At 35.7% G+C, this 18,242-nt stretch overlaps 1 protein-coding gene across 1 annotated transcript in view; it reads left to right on the top strand.

Annotated features, from left to right (window-relative positions):
- Positions 1–481: 481 nt before the first annotated feature.
- The window catches only part of si:ch211-266g18.10 (titin), a 34,238-nt gene continuing 16,477 nt past the window's right edge, over positions 482–18,242 (top strand). The window contains exons 1-42 of the mRNA XM_058750036.1: positions 482–805; positions 1,941–2,144; positions 2,241–2,345; positions 3,056–3,151; positions 3,257–3,361; positions 3,528–3,644; positions 3,792–3,896; positions 4,107–4,217; positions 4,416–4,535; positions 4,638–4,757; positions 4,847–4,876; positions 4,969–4,995; positions 9,484–9,549; positions 9,676–9,840; positions 10,074–10,157; positions 10,449–10,481; positions 10,680–10,727; positions 10,813–10,867; positions 11,050–11,096; positions 11,223–11,273; positions 11,357–11,398; positions 11,768–11,806; positions 11,955–11,993; positions 12,084–12,131; positions 12,221–12,268; positions 12,754–12,792; positions 12,955–13,002; positions 13,087–13,134; positions 13,219–13,251; positions 15,010–15,057; positions 16,093–16,140; positions 16,214–16,261; positions 16,350–16,397; positions 16,602–16,643; positions 16,741–16,782; positions 16,943–16,990; positions 17,106–17,153; positions 17,327–17,377; positions 17,510–17,557; positions 17,674–17,715; positions 17,943–17,990; positions 18,097–18,141. Of these exons, the coding sequence (XP_058606019.1) occupies positions 787–805; positions 1,941–2,144; positions 2,241–2,345; positions 3,056–3,151; positions 3,257–3,361; positions 3,528–3,644; positions 3,792–3,896; positions 4,107–4,217; positions 4,416–4,535; positions 4,638–4,757; positions 4,847–4,876; positions 4,969–4,995; positions 9,484–9,549; positions 9,676–9,840; positions 10,074–10,157; positions 10,449–10,481; positions 10,680–10,727; positions 10,813–10,867; positions 11,050–11,096; positions 11,223–11,273; positions 11,357–11,398; positions 11,768–11,806; positions 11,955–11,993; positions 12,084–12,131; positions 12,221–12,268; positions 12,754–12,792; positions 12,955–13,002; positions 13,087–13,134; positions 13,219–13,251; positions 15,010–15,057; positions 16,093–16,140; positions 16,214–16,261; positions 16,350–16,397; positions 16,602–16,643; positions 16,741–16,782; positions 16,943–16,990; positions 17,106–17,153; positions 17,327–17,377; positions 17,510–17,557; positions 17,674–17,715; positions 17,943–17,990; positions 18,097–18,141 (2,698 nt within the window). The 5' untranslated portion in view covers positions 482–786. The remainder of the gene's footprint in view (positions 806–1,940; positions 2,145–2,240; positions 2,346–3,055; positions 3,152–3,256; positions 3,362–3,527; positions 3,645–3,791; positions 3,897–4,106; positions 4,218–4,415; positions 4,536–4,637; positions 4,758–4,846; positions 4,877–4,968; positions 4,996–9,483; positions 9,550–9,675; positions 9,841–10,073; positions 10,158–10,448; positions 10,482–10,679; positions 10,728–10,812; positions 10,868–11,049; positions 11,097–11,222; positions 11,274–11,356; positions 11,399–11,767; positions 11,807–11,954; positions 11,994–12,083; positions 12,132–12,220; positions 12,269–12,753; positions 12,793–12,954; positions 13,003–13,086; positions 13,135–13,218; positions 13,252–15,009; positions 15,058–16,092; positions 16,141–16,213; positions 16,262–16,349; positions 16,398–16,601; positions 16,644–16,740; positions 16,783–16,942; positions 16,991–17,105; positions 17,154–17,326; positions 17,378–17,509; positions 17,558–17,673; positions 17,716–17,942; positions 17,991–18,096; positions 18,142–18,242) is intronic.

Here is an 18,242-nt window from a genome sequence, read left to right as displayed (position 1 = left end):
TGTTCCCTGGTTAAAAATAGGAGCCGTGCTTCTGTATTTCAGATCTGTTCTATGAAATCACCAGTGAAACCATATGCAGTGAGATTTGATAAAGAGTGCTAATTAGAAGCATGTTTAACTTTAAACAGAATGCAACAGGCTAGATCCTAATGCCAATGATTCATTTCATCTAAATCATAATTTATTTTGAAAACATGATTACTGTGGCAATGCATTATTACATAATATGATGCAATATCACTGATGGTACATGCATTAAATTAATGACATTATATGAAACACCAAAAACCAAAGATATTAGAATCTGTGAACATGCAACTGTCTCCTTTTCTTTTCCTTCCAGTAGATCACACCCCCTACCGCCTAAAAAGGCAAGAGAGAGTGCTGCTGGTAAACGCTATACTGTCTAAGAATAAACCAGGCTTGCAGTGTATAAGGTTACCTCGAAGCACCCCAGCACTTTTCCCGTCCCACACCCATGTGAGGCACCAATAACATGGGCTAAATTACCAGCACCTATTTGCTGCGTCCCCTGCCAGAGCCTGAACTCCCCTGTTTATGGCCCTGACCTAACATCCCATTCTCCCCCAGCCATGATCTCAAATCCGGCACTTTGAAAACCCTCATCCCGCTTTTCTCACGAGACTGTGAGGCTTCACCCGTGGATTGGATGGGGACGACAAAGAGGAACATCTTTTCCTGAGTGGGATTTAACATCAACTGGGTGAAACCGTCCAAATAAGATTACACAAGCAAAATCAAAGGACATTCAGCTGAAGTACCACCATGGCTCAGGCAACTAAAGGTACTGCAGGTTTTGTACTCATGATCTCCTGCATTTGATTGACAGACATAGATAGATAGATGTTATGATGTTTTATAATAATAAAATATTTGAAAAAATAAAAGCTTGAATCACAATAAATGCTGTTGTGGTACCATACAAGACAGCTCAGTTGATCTATGTATGTTTTTGTCACAAACAGATTTTTATCTGCTGAAACAAATGATATGCTATACTAATAACATTTATGTATCTTAGAAAATTTTGACCTGTTTTCGAGATTAATACAGAGAAGTCCATAATTAACTTAAAATAAATCATAACCTCGGAAGTGTATAATTTATTTAGATTTATCAATGCAATGAAATTTTTCTTCATCAAAGAATCCTGGAAAAAAAAATGTATTACAGTTTCCACAAAAAACTTTAAACAGACAGCACAACTGTTTTTAATATTGATAATAAAAATCAAATCTGAGGAACAAATCAGCATATTGATATATGATGATGATGATAATAAATGATTTCTGAAGGATCGTGTGACATTGAGGACTGGAGTAATGGCTGCTCAAAATTCAACTTTGCCATCACAGGAATAAACATTTGAAAATATACAAAACAGTTATTTAACATTGTAATAATATCTCACAATATTACTGTTTATAATTGTAATTTTGATCAAATAAATGCAGCCTTGGTGAGCATAAAAAACTTATAAAATAGCGACTCCAAATATTTTACTAATGTGCATGTCACATTTTGGTGAATCCAGCAAACATGATCAATATTTGCAATATTAAGACTTTGTTAATAATTAGCTTCTTTGTTTAGTTCATGATGTCATTAAACTCAAGCAGCAGGGAGAAAATAACACAAGATGGAGAAGCAGTTTATTCTTGCAAGCGTGAAGTCAGTCATGCATCTTGTTCTTAATGCAAGAGAACAGCTGCAGCAAATATCAGTACGTGTTGTTATGGTGCTGTATTTATATAGAAATAAAGAACAATATAGAAATATGGAAAGTATTTAGAATGTGTTAACACAAGTAATAAAAAAAGAGCACAGTACTTCAGCAAACAAGTACTTTGGGTAACATTTTCCACTTGGCTATAGACTTTGGTGTAGGCCTATGTGTAAATTCATCCATATGTTTCCAGGTCCCACAGTGAAGCCCATCCCTCCCACTGCTGTAGATGCCCCGGCTAGGGCAGCGCACCCAGACTCACTTACAGCCCGGAGCCATGGAATTTTACGAATCATGAATCGCCCGGCACAATGGGTGGTCATCATCACACTTCTGATCTCTTGGTCAGTAGCAGGTGTTGTCATGTTTGACTTTGTCAGCGATGATCAGATTGCAAGTAAGTTTTAAATAGGCCTAATTTTCACAGTTCCTATTTTATTTACTCTCATGCTGTTGTTGGATTTGTTGGGTTCACTCTGAATTGTTTTCATAGGCATCCAGGATTTCGGCTCTGATCCAGTGTTAGCAGTGAGCAATGCCATCGAAGGCATTGAAAACAGGATAAACCATATGAATGATAGGTTTAATGATGCTCGAGGTATGCTTTCACAACACACAAATAGTTTCTTTTAGTGGCTGAAAGTAATAAGTAGCTTTAAAATATCACTTTGCTTTTCTGTGCAGTTACAATTCGCTACTAATACTTTAAGTCTTCAAAAAAGGTTGCACATTTTTCATAGCTACAAGTAGTCTAAACGACTAACATGCTGTATTTAAACTGTTCTGAAGTTATTCAGTAGTTTTGTGTGAAAAAAGACCGTCGTTATTCCAAATCTTAATATCCAGTGAGTTGTCTGGGACCGGATCATTGAATCTGTGAGTTGGACTCGAGAACTGGATCAATCTGATTCACGGACAATTCAGACCGTATAAACCGATTCGAAAAAAGATTCAACTCATAATGATTCATTCGTGAATCGGCCATCGCTCATTCACAGGAACATGCCTGTGAGCTGAATCTAAATTATTTAAATTTTTATATCTTCCTCACACAAAACTATTACGTGGCTTGGAATATAGCGCAGGAGCATTATTGACCACTTTTTGATACTTTTATAATGCTCTTTGTATTTTTTGAAAACCAGTTTCATAATAATTGAATATTCTTGTGTTTTGCGGAAGAACGGTGAGTAAATTGAGACAGAATTTTAATTTTTGACTAAGCCAGTCCTTTGAGAAGTAACCTATTACATTTTGTCGACATACATAAATTGTATGCAATTCTCTCTGCTTTTATTTGGAATACAGAGTACGTCACTGAAATAATATTTAATCCCATGGAAACTATTAGTTCAGCTGCTGACTCATCTGTGTCTTATCTGTCAGGAATATTCAGTGCCGATGGTATGTATGTTCATATGTTCATTAGTGGCATTTAAAAATAATTTATTTGCAGTTTAAAACACTATTTGGTTTTGACTTGCATTATATTGTTGTTTTTCCATCCAGGAGATTCAGGAATCACTGAAACAGTGAAATATGGGGGCACTGCATTGGATGAGGCTACAGAATGGCTCAGATCCCCAGTGAGCTACGTATTCCACTTATTTGAAGGTACCTGCTTCACTAATCATGCTGAAATAATTGGTCGATGTTGTTCTGGCGGCTGATATGCAATTAGAGACTCATTATGTACAATAACTCATGAACAAGGTAAAAAATAAATTATTAGCCTTCTTAGCACGGCACTAATGCTTGTTTAATGCTTTCTGTGCTTCAGACATTCTGAATATAGTGGTTGCTCCAGTGGATGTGGTCAGTGAAGCTCTTGTGCAAATTTTAAGTGGGATCAAGACTGTTATACAGTATATTTCCACCATGTTTGGGGGCATTGAAGGTACTGCAAAGCGCCACCAACATTGTATATATACACTCATAGAATCTATATCATCTATATAGGTACATACATCTTGTCAATGATTCCCAAAATAAGCATTGATCCTGTATAATTGTCTGTTTTTGGACTTATTTTAACACTTAACAGGGGACACTGGCATCACTGAAACAGTGAAACTTGGTGGCACTGTATTGGATGAGGTTACTGACTGGATTAGATTCCCAGTGGCCTACTTATTCCACTTATTCGAAGGTACCTACGTTAGAGAAATAATTGGCTGTTGTTGTTGTTTTGCAGGCTGACAGGCAATCAAAGACTCATGATTTGCTCTAACTCAAGAAAATATTTCAGTCAACATTTGAAATTCCCATGCATGAAGAAATAAGTCATATTTGAGTATTTCAGTAAAACATGATTTCAGCTTCTCGCTGACTTCTGTTTAATGCTTTCCATGCTGGATAGACATCCTGGATGTAGCAATCATTTATCCAGCAGACATTGCCAGTGAAGCAGCTCTGCAAATTTTAAGTGGAATCAAGACCATTTCTTCAACCATATTCGGGAACCTTGAAGGTATTTATTTCTTGCATCATTTTAGACATTCAGTGATATAATCCACACAAAGTTACACCGTTTTTACTCAAATAAATGCAACATTGGTGAGCCTAAGAAACATTAAAAAAATTGCACTGACCCCAAACATTTGAACAGTAGTGTATATATATATATATATCAAAAAGGTCAAATAAATGCACCTTGTCAATATTTCAGCTTGGTTTCCCAAAATGAGCACTGATCCTGCGGAGCTGGCTGAAATAGTTGTAGAGGAGGCCGCAGAAGTAAAGACCACCGTTTCTAATTACGTATCCAGTCTGTTTGCAGCGGATGAAGGTATTGTTTATTTATCAGCTCAAAACATTGTGTTTCATTTGTATTCGGTATTTGGTTTGTAAAAGAGTATTCAGTTGCGTTATATTATTTCATTTTTCACAGGTGGTATTCCTGACATTAGCTTTGATCCCATGAAAGTTGTCACAGACACTGTTGAGGAGTTTGCTGACAGGAGGGATATGTTCTTGGCCTATCTCTCAAACATGCTCATGGAAGACAAAGGTATTCATCATATCAATTATATCACAAATGTATGCTTGTGTTTTAAAATACAGTTATTTTTTAACTATCCATGTCATTCTCTGTTTCAGATGACACACCGCAAGTGATAAGACGAAAAGGTTCGTGTCAGTATCATTCACTCACTACTCAATACCTCTGTTAATATACAATATAATATGTTAATCTATCAATATTCCTAAATCTTCTCCAGGAGAGTTTCTGCCCCCTATGGAAAAAGGTTAGTAAATGCACATTCTTTAATTTACATACATGCTCTACATTAACACAAAACTAACACTAGTACTCAAGCATATATAATGCAAGATCTTGAATTGACTGAAATTATAGTTTTCTGCTTCGTTGTCATCCCATATTTATATCTATGCACAGTTATGTTGTGTCTTACCCTGTTTCAGTCCATTTGGTAATTAGAACATTTAGAAAACAGTGATAGAGGTTATGTAATATGGTGCATGAAAAGGATCTGCATGACTGCATAAGCGATGATTGTCATTTATATTTTCTGTCTGTACTATAGTGTTCATTTTAATGTCCTGCACTCTCCATCTCACACGGTATTGCCCATGTTAAATGTAAAAATGTGTGTGTTTAATTTCTTCGGAATGGTTTAAAAGGAGGTGCATGACACATTTACCAAATACAGAAATAAAAAGTTTATGTCCAATGCATTTCTTGCTGTTTGTTTTCCTGTCCCCTTCTTGCGGTGTATTGCAATGTCTAACTTTCTCTGATTCATTCATCAGTTGATATTCTTCACAAACATACAGCATGTAGGAGTTCTTACCACAGTTATGGCACATGTTGCAAGAATATTGTGAATGTCACAATATTAATGCCCTGAGATTTTAAGCTGAGGTTGTGGAAAGAAATAAGAGAGTTTCATTTCAAGTCGCTGCACTGTTGATGCATGAAGTGTTTATTAACATTTTTTCAAACAGCTTAAACAGTAGAGAATTGTGCTAGCAAGGTCATTCCTGAACTGATAAATGCATTGAATGCATTGCAAGTCACTTTGGATAAAACTGCATAAATGTACACAAAAGGTCTCAAACGTCTCAGAGCCACAAAATATTAGCTTGGGTTTTGATGAAACTGCTAAAAATGGTTCAACTGAAGTTTTTTTGTCAGGGCGTAACATGTGCATACTGTTAAGATCATCAATGTGATATAATGATGTGTTTCCAATTTGAAAAACTGTCATGTCTCGCACAACTGGTAAATGTGTTTTTATCTGTAAAATGAGCTCAGTTCTGTCATAAACCTGAAATGAAAAATGACTTCATGAAACAGTTGCAGAAATACTAGGCAAAACGCGGGACCCTGCCTATGCTGCCTACATTGCTGTGAGATCCACAGACAGTACTAAACAGGAAATAAAAGAGGTTGAGGAGGAACGTGGTGAGAAAGAAGCTGCTGAAGATACAACTGAAAAAGCTCAAGATATTGTGGCCGTTTCAAAGGAGGAAGGGAGGGTTGAAACGGCTTGGGACAGCTCTGATGTCAAAGTTGAAGATGATGAGGTTGCCTCCGATGTCACGGAGGAGGATAAAACTGCTGGAACAGTTGAAGATATTGCAGATGTTACAGAGGAGGAACCTTCTGTTATGCAAGAAGACATAGATGAGGAAATAGAACCTGAAAAGACTGAGGATATCTCTGATTTTGCAGAGGACGAATCAACTGATATGACCTCTGATGCTACAGATGTGAAGGACATGGATGATACCTCAGATGTTGTAACAGCAGATGATGAAGTTACTGAAACAGTTGAAGATATTTTGGATGTTACAGAGGAGGAATTTTCTGATATGGCAGAAGTCATAGATGAGGAAAAAGCAACTGAAAAGGTTGAAGATATCTCAGATTCTGCAGAGGATAAATCAGCTGAAACGACATCTGATGCTACAGATGTGAAAGACATTGACGATGCCTCAGATATTGTTACAGAGGAGGAAGAAGTTACTGAAACAGTTGAAGATGCAAATGTAACAGCGGAGGAACCATCAGATATACCAGAAATCATAGATGAGGAAACAGCGACTGAAAAGGTTGACGATATCTCAGATTCTGCAGAAGACAAATCAACTGAAATTACTGAATCTGATGCTATGAAAGATATTGACGATACCTCAGATGTTGTTACAGAGGAGGAAGAAGTTACTGAAACAGTTGGAGATGCAGATGTAACAGCGGAGGAACCATCAGATATTCCAGAAGTCATAGATGAAGAAACAGCGACTGAAACGGTTGAAGTTTTCTCAGATTCTGCAGAGGATAAATCAACTGAAACGACATCTGATGCTACAGATGTGAAAGACGTTGACGATGCCTCAGATATTGTTACAGAGGAGGAAGAAGTTACTGAAACGGTTAAAGATGCAGATGTAACAGCGGAGGAACCATCAGATATACCAGAAATCATAGATGAGGAAACAGCGACTGAAACGGTTGAAGATATCTCCGATTTTGCAGAAGACAAATTAACTGAAATTACTGAATCTGTTGAATCTGATGCTACAGATATGAAAGACACTGATGATACCTCAGATGTTGTTACAGAGGAGGAAGAAGTTACTGAAACAGTCGAAGATATAGATGTTACGGAGGAGGAAACATCTGATATTCCAGAAGTAATAAATGAGGAAACAGCAACAGAAAAGTTTGAAGATGTCGCTGATTTTAAAGAGGACGATTCAGCTGAAATGACCACTGATGTGACAGAAGATACTGATGTTGTTATAGAGGAGGAAGTAGTTACTGAAACAGCTGAAGATCTTCCAGATGTTACAGAGGAGGAACCATGTGATATGCCAGAAGTCACTGACATTGATGATACCTCGGATCAAGATACCTCTGCAGTTATAGAGGAGAAAGAATCAACTGAAACAGCGGAAGGAACTTCCAATGATACAACCAAAGCTGAATTAGATAATACAGATGAAAATGAATTTCAGAAAATTCCCATTGTTACAGAGGAGGATGAAGAACCTGAAAAAGTTAAACACACTCCTGATTTCATAGGTGAGGAAGAAGAGCCTGAGGCAGATGAAGATGCCAGCACTGAAGAAACAGCCAAAGAGTCACTAGAAAAAGAACAGCCACCTGAATTAGCTGAAGCTACTCCAGATACCATCTGTGTAAAGGAAAAGATTGAAGCAACAGAACTTGATGATCTTGAAGTCCTGGGTAAGGATGACATGAACGTTAAAGGCAAGGAGGAGAAGGAAGAAGTGGCAGTTGCTGATAATGAAAAGGGCATGAAAAACCTGGAGAATGATCTAGATGAAGGTTGAGGTTGAGGTTTTAAAAGAAGAGTCTAAAGATCAAACTATCTTGGGAACCACTGCTGGTGAAGATGACCGTGATGATGAAGAGGAGCTTGTTCTTTCTCCTGTCCAGCAGGACCTAACAGACAGAGATGATGAAAATAACAATAACAATGACAGGAAGAGAGATGCCATAAAAAGAGGCCTGAGCGGGAGAAAAACATCAAAGAGTCATTCCACTGAAACAGATGACCAAGAAGCGCACAAGAATCTTCATGAAGGTATAGAAACATTTTGTATCCTTAACAAATAGGTAAAAGTGTTAGTTCAGTTGACAGATGGCAACCAATATGTCAATAGATGACCTTAATAACAAATTATAATTCACTTACCATGGGAAAATTGATCACTAAATTAAAACTGTTCATTATTATTATTTTGTTAGTTTAAATTAACAATTTAATAAAAGTAACTGTGCAGGATCTTAACATAGCTAACTACCTAAACTATGCCTTCATATTCCGCTTATAACTGCACATTAAACAATAAATATTTATTAATTGTTGTTGTATAAATAACATTATATGTAATATAACTGACAATGTATTAATAGCGCCAGCTATACAATAGTTCTAAACCAATAAATTGATTGGCCAAGCAGTGTTCAAATTCTTGTTTGAATTCTATGGGCCACAACATAAACTGTTAGTTGGCCAAGTACAAATGAACTAATCAGATGGCCATAATGCATCTGAGATGTCAGTTACTCTATATTACCTTAGTTGTAGGCTGTTTATCTGTATATTTATACATCACGGTGATATTGCATGAGTTTTGAAGAACACTGTTATCACTCATCTCTTGGAAGAAGAACAAATTGATGGATGAAGATGAAGTTTCATTCACTGTTGCTTCTACTTCACCTCTGCTTCTGGAAAACACAGCTGGAGGATTCTCTAAAGGACTCTGCTGTTGTACAAGTTTCTCGAGCTATTTGATGTTATTGATCATTTACACATTGCGCACTGTAAGAATTTTAGTATCTTTTGTTCAATATTTTTTCTTCGGAAAAGTCCCCAAAAATGGTGTTTGCTTTTATGTAATGTTATATATGGGGTATTTTTCTATTTAAACCATACAAAATACTTCTTTGTGCTGATTTGTAAATAATTTAAGCGTTTCGATTATTTGCAAAGCTGTTTATGTTGCTTAATTGAACGATTCCATTAAGAGAATGAATTTTTTTAATTTATCCATTATACATTATTAATTTTAGTTTGCCATCTAACACAATGACATGGCTGAAAACCACTTTGCTGCTTTACAAGTACTATTAATGTTAGTATAGTGCACTAATTCATTCTCTAATTCTCATTGTTCATTAATCATGTGGATGTTGAAACATGTAACTTTCATTTAACATTTACTCATGATTTCAGTTCTTGAACAAGTGAAAGAAGCCAAAGAGAAAAAAGCTAGAGAGGAGATATACAAAATCATTCAAGGTGAATGGTTTGTTGTTTTCTTCGGTGCTTGCACATAAATACAATACTGTGCCTGTGCAGAATGAAAACTGCATTTTAAGAGAAAAATGATAGAACTGTGACACATTGTCTTTTCTGTTCTTCCAGATATGAGGGAGAAGAAGGCTGATGGTGAAGAGGAAGAGATAACATTGCAACGGATAAACATAACAGTAGAAAAAGTCAAGAAAAAAAAAGAACATGAGAAAAAGGAGATAGAAAAGGCTAAAAGTAAAGAAAAATCCAAAGAGGACAAGACTCGAAAACCAACAAGTAAGACTGATGAAACATACTGGACTTATCTACTTAATGTAGGGTATCTAATTTCTCTTTTGTGAAAAGCTCAACATCCACGTTTAGATTGTAGATTGCTCTGTTCTTCACGATGGAAGTTGAAGGCTACGTTCAGCCCACTGCTACGCTCAAGACAGTTGCTTATAGATTAGATTAGATCTGTTTCAATAGATAATAATATATGTGTACTATGTATATGAAATGTGTTCTAGAAAAGGACACCAAGAAAAAACCTGACAAAAAGGTCAAGGTGACTAAAGTGGATGAGGAACCTCTTCTAAAAAAGAAGAAATCTGGTACATGATGCACTAACGCCAAAATAAATAAAGCTTTGCTTGCTCATTACACTGTCTGAGGGTTAATGTACAGTTTTTAATTGAAACACTATATATTTCAGCTTTAATCCATTATAATGTTTATTTTGATTTTTGATTTATTTATTTTTTTTGTAATATAAAATATTCCTACAGTAGTTTTTATATGAACTCTCACATGATCATTATGCATTTATACAAAGCTGTCTAAAAAAAACTCAATAGAAAATGTAATATTACAAAATTCTAATGTATACAATTTCATATGCGCAGGACCCGAGAAAAAGGTTAAACCAGCAAAGAAAGGTATTAAACACATCCTGTTCATGGACAATATATTTCAATGTTGTTGTTTTTTTGGAAATAAAAATTCCCACAAAGTCCACAAACATTCCTAAATTTAATATATCGCACAGAAGTCAAAATTGTGAAACAAAATGATGTATTTTATGCATGTCTATAACAGCCAACTCACCGCCAACTATTGTTTCTATTGTATCATAGATGCTGAGATGGCCAAGGACAAAATCAAAGCAGTACCTGTAAAGAAAGGTATGTATCCTCTGTGATAAGTGATTTTCTATTTGGTAAATTCTGAATTAACAGGAAATAAATGTAAATGCTTATTTTTCTGAAGCTGAAGTGGCCAAAAAAGAGACCAAACCAACACCATCTAAGAAAGGTATTGTGTTGTGTGTTCTTGCTTTACTGAGCACACATAATGAAGCAAATTCATAATTTAAGCACATTATGTGTACACTACCATTTTAAAGTTTGAGGTCTGTTAGACTTTTTATGAAATAAATTAATACTTTTAAATTGATCAAATGCGTCTGTTTTATATTGTCTTTTATATTTTTCCACTCATTTGCAGAGCTGAAGTTACAAAAGAAAAGGCCAAACCAGCTCGTTCTAAGAAAGGTATCACAATGCATATTTAAAGTCTTATATGAAAACTCCCATTTTAGATGCTTTCTTTTGTTTAGAAATAAATCACAACCTGCAAATAAAGTTATTTTCCTGTCTGAAGTATTCACATTTTTGTAGATAAAGCTGAAGCTATCAAAGAAAAGGCAAAACCAGCTCCAAAAGAAAAAAGTATGCTTGTGCTGTAAAAATATTGATCAGGTTTATTATACAAAGTTGTGTTTGTATCAGAGATAACATATTTTGTCTTTTAGGTGCTGAGGTTGTCAAGGAAAAAGCTAAGCCAGTAAAGAAAGGTACTTTGTATTGTATGTATTACTATTTATGAAGCATTGCATAAGTATGTTTCAAATGTTTACAGAACCTGAGGTTATTAAAGAAAAGGTCCAGCCTGCACCTTCAAAGAAAGCTACCAAGCTTGCATGTTTATCTGTAAACATATTTTGGCTGAAATATGTGTCCTTTAAGGTTTAGAGATCCCATTCGTTGTAACTTGATGATCACACTGTAACTTTCCTCACCTTATGCATGCTTATTCAGTTTCAAAATCCATATGGGCTACATGGATGATGCAAACCAAACAACATGTTTAACTAGTAAATCTTTATTGTAATAAAACTGAAGATTCATTAAAACATTTTACGTCTTCTTATTTCATATTACAGCTGAAGCTCCCAAGGAAAGAGCTAAACCTTTGAAGAAAGGTATGTTTTCTTTCCTGTTTCTCCTTAAGTATTTTATAATCAGTTTTAAAAAGAAAAAAGAGTTACTATATTTAAGATTTTAACCCCTGACCTTTGAAAAATGTTTAATAAATATGCATTGAAAGTAATTTTGTAATTATTTCAAAAGCTGAAGCCAAGGATAAACCACCAGCACCTGTTAAAAAGGGTAATTGTGTGCTGTTTACGTTTGTTTTTGAGGTAAAAAGAAATGCTGAATGTATCTTTGCTTATGTATAGTAACTATATTTACTTCTAGAAGCTGAAGTTGCTGTCGAAAAAGCAAAAGTTGCTCCTGTAAAGAAGGGTAAGACACTCCACAGACAATCAATGCCATTCTAAACAAAATGCAGTGTTTTTCTATGTCATTAACTGCTGATGTTGATGAAATTACAGAGCCTGAGGTTCCCAAAGAGAAGGCCAAACCAGAGCCCTCAAAGAAAGGTAAAAAGAGAAGGCAAAACCAAGAGATTCCAAAACCTGAACTATTAAATTGCAGCAGTTTTCATTTTCATGCATTTAATTCTTGCTCTTATGTCTATCTATTCTATGGTATGGTGTTATCTACTATTTTAGCTAACATTTAATTTTGAAGAAACCAGTAACATATTGATGCATTTTAGCAGCTGAAGAGAAAGAAAAACCTGTCCCTGTGAAGAAAAGTATGACTCCTGCTATTAAACTTATATTAATAATAATTTTGTCATTGTATAATGTTGTTTAAAATTGTTTTTACACGCTTGCTCTTACATACAGTATATAGATTCAAATGGAAATATCATGTCTTTTGTGATGACCTGTTACTGTTTATGTAAAAAAAAAAAAAAGTTGAAGACAAAGCAAAACCAGCACCCCAAAAGAAAGGTGCTTGATTTTTAGATAGACATCCAATTCAAATCTAAACAAATAATGTCATTCCATACTTTTAGCCGAAGCCCGGAAAGATAAAGCTGTTCCAGTAAAGAAAGGTATCACGTTTTGAACTCTAAATTATGTATTTAAAGTTAGAATATTTTCATTTAATTAGAAAATATTTTCACAGTTTTTCCATATCCACTTAGTTAAAGAGCCTCAAATGAAAAGTTGAAATCAGCAAGTTTAAATGCTTTTCTCTTTTCTTATTTATTCAGAGGCTAAAGCTCCCAAGGACAAAATTAAACCGGCCCTTTTGAAGAAAGGTAGGATGCACTTAAAGCAACAGCAATTCATTTAAAAGTAATTTTTATGCATGACATTAGTTGAGCCTGGTGACTCATTTTCAGAGCCTGGTGTTTCTAAAGAGAAAGAAAAACCACCAACCACCAAGAAAGGTAACATGGAAATATGTGGCCTTGGTCAATTTTTTTGTCAGTCTTATATATAATTTATTGAATATGTATCTCCATCTTTTTCAGAAGGGAAGCCAACAACCGCTCCTGTTAAAAAAGGTAATTCATAATTTTCCTTTCTTAAAGTTATACAGGTGCATCTCAAAAAATTAGAATATCTTGAAAAAGTTCATTTTTTATTGTAACTTATTTCAAAAAGTGAAACTTTCATATATTCTAGATTCATTACATGTAAAGTAAAACATTTCAAAAGTTATTATTATTATTTTTTTTTAATTTTGATGATTAGAGCTTACAGCTCATGAAATTCAAAATTCCAGTATCTCAAAATATTAGAATATTTACATTTGAGCTTCATTAAATGACCATCCATACAGTATAAATTCGGGGTATCTCTTGTTCTTTGAAACCACAATAATGGGGACTTGGCAATGATCCGGAAGACGAACATTGACACCCTCCACAAAGAGGGTAAGTCACAGAAGGTCATTACTGAAAGGTGTGGCTGTTTACAGAGTTCTGTATCAAAGCATATTAAATGCAAAGTTGACTGGAAGGAAGAAATTGGGTAGGAAAAGCACAAGCAACAGGGATGACCGCAAGCTTGAGAATACAGTCAAGCAAAGCTGATTCAAACACTTGGGAGAGCTTCACAAGGAGAGAACTGAAGCTGGAGTCAGTGCATCAAGAGTCACCACGCTCAGACGTCTTCAGGAAAAGGGCTATCAAGCCACTTCTGAACCAGAGACAACGTTAGAAGCATCTTACCTGGTCCAAAGTCCTCTTTTCAGATAAAAGTAAATTTTCCACTTTGTTTGGAAATCAAGTTGTGACGTATTGGTGACCCATACTTGAAATTGGTGCTCTGCATTTAACCCATCCAAGTGCCCACACACACAGCAGTGAGTAGTGAACAAATGCACACACACACCCGGAGCAGTGGGCAGCCATTGCTCCAGCACCTGGGGAGCAATTAGGGGTTCGGTGCCTTGCTCAAGGGCACCTTAGTCATGGTATTGAAGGTGGAGAAAGTGCTGTTCATTCACAATCCTCACCTTCAATTCCTGCTGGCGCAAGAATCAAACCGGCAACCTTCAGGTTACAAGCCCGACTCCCTAACCATTAGGCCACGACTACCCCTTGACAAATCAAGGCCTGGAGTCTGGAGGAAGACTGGAGAGGCACAGAATCCAAGCTGCTTGAAGTCCAGTGTGAAGTTTCTGAAGTCAGTGATGATTTGGGGTGCCGTGACGTCTGCTGGTGTTGGTCCATTGTGTTTTATCAAGTCCAAAGTCAATGCAGCCTTCTACCAGGAGATTTTGGAGCACTTTATGCTTCCATCTGCTGACAAGCTTTATGGAGATGCTGATTTACTTTTCCAGTAGGACTTTAGCACCTGCTCACAGTGCCAAAACCACTTCCAAGTGGTTTGCTGACCATGATATTACGGTGCTTGATTGACCAGCCAACATGCCTGACCTGAACCCCATATGGAATTTATGGGATATTTTCAAGAGAAAGATGAGAAACAGTCGATCCAATACAGAGGAGCTGAAGGCTCAATAGTGCCTCAGCAGTGCCACAGGCTGATCGCTTCCATGCCACACCTCACTGATGCTGGAATTTGTGCTAAAGGAGCCCCGACCAAGTATTGAGTGCATAAATGAACATACTTTAAAGAACTTGAACTTTTCTGTTTGGCAAATCCTTTTTTTGATGAATCTTAGGAAATATTCTAATATTTTGAGATACCAGATACCAGATACTTTCATGAGCTGTAAGCTCTAATCATCAAAATTAAAACAAAAAAACGTTTGAAATATTTTACTCTTAAACCTACTTTTCTTTGAATTGTAGAGCCTGCAGTTGCAGAAGAAAAAGTCAAACCAGAACCTTCAAAGAAAGGTTAAAAAAACTCTTTTCAAGTATTAAAGGGGACATATGAAAGAACATTATTTTGTGTATTTGGTGTAATGCAATGTGTTTATGCGGTTTAACATTGAAAAAACACATTATTTTCCACATACTGCACATTATATACTCCTCTATGCCTCACCTTTCTGAAATGCACCGATTTTTACAAAGCTCATCGTTCTGAGAAGCGAGGCGTGCTCTGAGTGGCCAGCTATCCAGTGCGTTGTGATTGGCCGAATACCTCAAGCGTGAGACGGAAATGTTACGCCTCTTACCGTATTGTGATGCCGTGTCCCGGCGCAACGACACAAAAACAATAAAACCCATTATAAAGTACAACAAACGACAAACAATAAGCACTATTCTACACTGTTCAAACTTGCATTTGAATCGTCAGTGGCAAATTCTTTAAATATGAAAGCATACTTACAGGCTGTGAGTCAGAAGCTCCAGGCTGTCCTTGCAAAGTCTTTGAGCATAGCTGGCAGGCTACTCCCAGGTTCAGGAAATAGTCCTCCGTAAAATGCGCTGCACACACTCGAATATTTGGATTAAACTGTTCTGGAACAGTGTTGTAAACACAACTTAACCACTGATTTCTAGTTGTGTCCTCTTTTGGAAGCCCAAACAAAGTAGTTTCGCTTTCACAACGAAACACAGCGTCTCCAGGACATGGCGCCAGCGGCAGCAACAATACTACAGCGAGAATAAAAGTCCTGCCCTCTTTCTTTGCGTTTGGGCAGTGTTTTGCAAATCTCCCCACACCGTGACGTAGACATGTGGGGGCATGTTTGAATGAGCCATTTTAGGGGGGCATCGTCGAGTCTTAACTTTTTTTAAAGAATATCTCTTTGGTTTTGAGACTTTAGTCTTTGCAACTTCAAGGATCTTATCTATGCACAAACAGTTTGTAACACTCCAAAGAGAAAGGAAAACTTGAAATTGCATCATATGACCCCTTTAACATTTTAACTAGTTGTTATTCATTACTTCACTTTCTAATGCATGCAATTATGATCATTTCAGATACTGAAGCTACTAAGGAGAAAGTGAAACCAGCCCCAGTTAAAAAAGGTACAGATTGATTTTATTGGACATAGTTTTGCAATGTTAATGATGCTAACTGCTAACATCCACTGATGTACAGAGCCTGAGGTTTCCAAAGAAAAGGCCAAGCCAGAACCTTCCAAGAAAGGTAAAATGATGAAAATTGTTTTTATTGTTATTGTTTGTATATCTCAAAACTGTTATCACATACGGAAAAATGATTGAATCTTGCACAGAAGCTGAAGCTGTTGAAAAGAAGGCAAAACCAGCACCAGCTAAAAAAGGTACAGTCCTCATGCTCTGTATTTGAGAAGGTAATAGTAAAAGATCCTGATAGTTTAATTAATTTCATGAGATTGATTTTCTGAAATATTATCCTGCAAATCCATCCATTAAGATGCAGGTTTGTTTGATAAGAAAACTTTATGAATATTTTACATTATTTAAGTACATAAAACTTTTACCAAGCAGTTTGACTTGATTTTTAGAGCCTGAAATTCTTAAAGAGAAGAAGAAACCTCCAAAGAAAGGTAATAATTTTCAAATGTGAAAAGATGCACAAGGTACTACTCTTGTGTTTATGTAATTTAGAAATAAATGTTGATGTTAAACTTTTTATTCTTTTAGAAGCTGTGAAAGAAAAGCCCAAACCTGCTTCTGTAAAGAAAGGTATTTATACTACTTAACAAGTGTTTATTTCTGGCCAGTAACAAGTTAAAACTTTACCTGGTTATATCAATACAAAGAAGGGATCTTTAATTATTTGTTTTGTCTGAATATGAGCACATGAAATACCCCACTGAATATGTTGATTTTCCATTTTTCACAGAACTTGAAGTTCCAAAAGAAAAAGCAAAACCTGAACCTACCAAAAAAGGTTAATTGTCTACATAGTTTATCATGTTTATCATGTATCAAGTGGTTCAGTGTTTTGTGCATTGTTTTTCTTTTTTTGTATAAAAATATATTCTGTATAATATTATATATTTCAGAGGCAGAGGTTGCCAAGGACAAACTTAAAACTGTCACTGTGAAGAAAGGTATGGATAAGTCTGTGATTACGGTATAATTGCTATACAACATTAAAAGGGAACAGGAAATGTTAAACCGAACAATAATAATAATTGATCATTTATTCAATGTTAATATATTAAAAACAATTAGACATTCAAGCAGTACATAATCTCATGAAATATATCTGAATGTTTTGCAGAACCTGCTGTTGCAGTTGAAAAGGCAAAACCTAAACCTGCACCAAAGAAAGGTACAACTATTTAACAGTTTAAGGCAAAATTGCAGAATCATTTTTTCTATGCATAGTTTCAGAGCCTGGAGCTGCTATAAAGGCATGTCTTTGCTGAACTGTTTTAAAACTGAAATATAATTCTGTTTGTAGAACCTGAAGTTACCAAAGAGAAAGCTAAACCAGAACCTGCAAAGAAAGGTATCACATAAGGACGCAGTTTATGCAGTAAATGTTTGCAAAATTTACTACCAGGCAAGACTGATGTGTGTCGTATTCCAAGCTTTTTTATGTTTCATAAATTCCTTGTTTTGCAGAACCTGAAATAACCAAAGAAAAACCCAGGGCACCAAAGAAAGGTATGTAACATTATTTGTGAGAACAATAATATTGTATTAATAGTTTCTCCTATCAGGTTTTAAGACAATGGGTTGGACAATGATAGTGTTTTGCTTGCTTTGTTTTCATCATCACAATGTAAGGCTGAAGTCATCAAGCAGAAATCACATATTCTACAAACACATTTAAAAAATTATGTTAAAGAAAATAATTTTTGTATCAAAATATTTACTCATTGACATTTCAGAGGCTAAAGTCCTCAAGGAGGAAGCTAAACCAGCTCCTGTAAAGAAAGGTATTGTTTTTAAGCAAAATTAGGTGTCAAATTAACATTTCCCCAAACAAATGAATGAACATATATGCTAAAAAGCCATTTTGTTTCCTCTTTTTTATAATGTCAGAGGCTGAAGTCATCAAAGATGTTAAACCAGCCTCTGAGAAGAGAGGTTTGAGTTACCATTATTGTAGCCATTATTGTTGAATATCAATTTAAAAATGATCCAAGGACATTTAAACATAATGCTAAAGAAAAACTTTTACAATCTCT

Source organism: Onychostoma macrolepis, chromosome 17, assembly GCF_012432095.1.
Source record: "Onychostoma macrolepis isolate SWU-2019 chromosome 17, ASM1243209v1, whole genome shotgun sequence".
Classification (NCBI taxonomy): Eukaryota; Metazoa; Chordata; class Actinopteri; order Cypriniformes; family Cyprinidae; genus Onychostoma; species Onychostoma macrolepis.
Note: the sequence above shows the minus strand (reverse complement) of the source record. Positions and strands in the feature narration are given on the sequence as shown.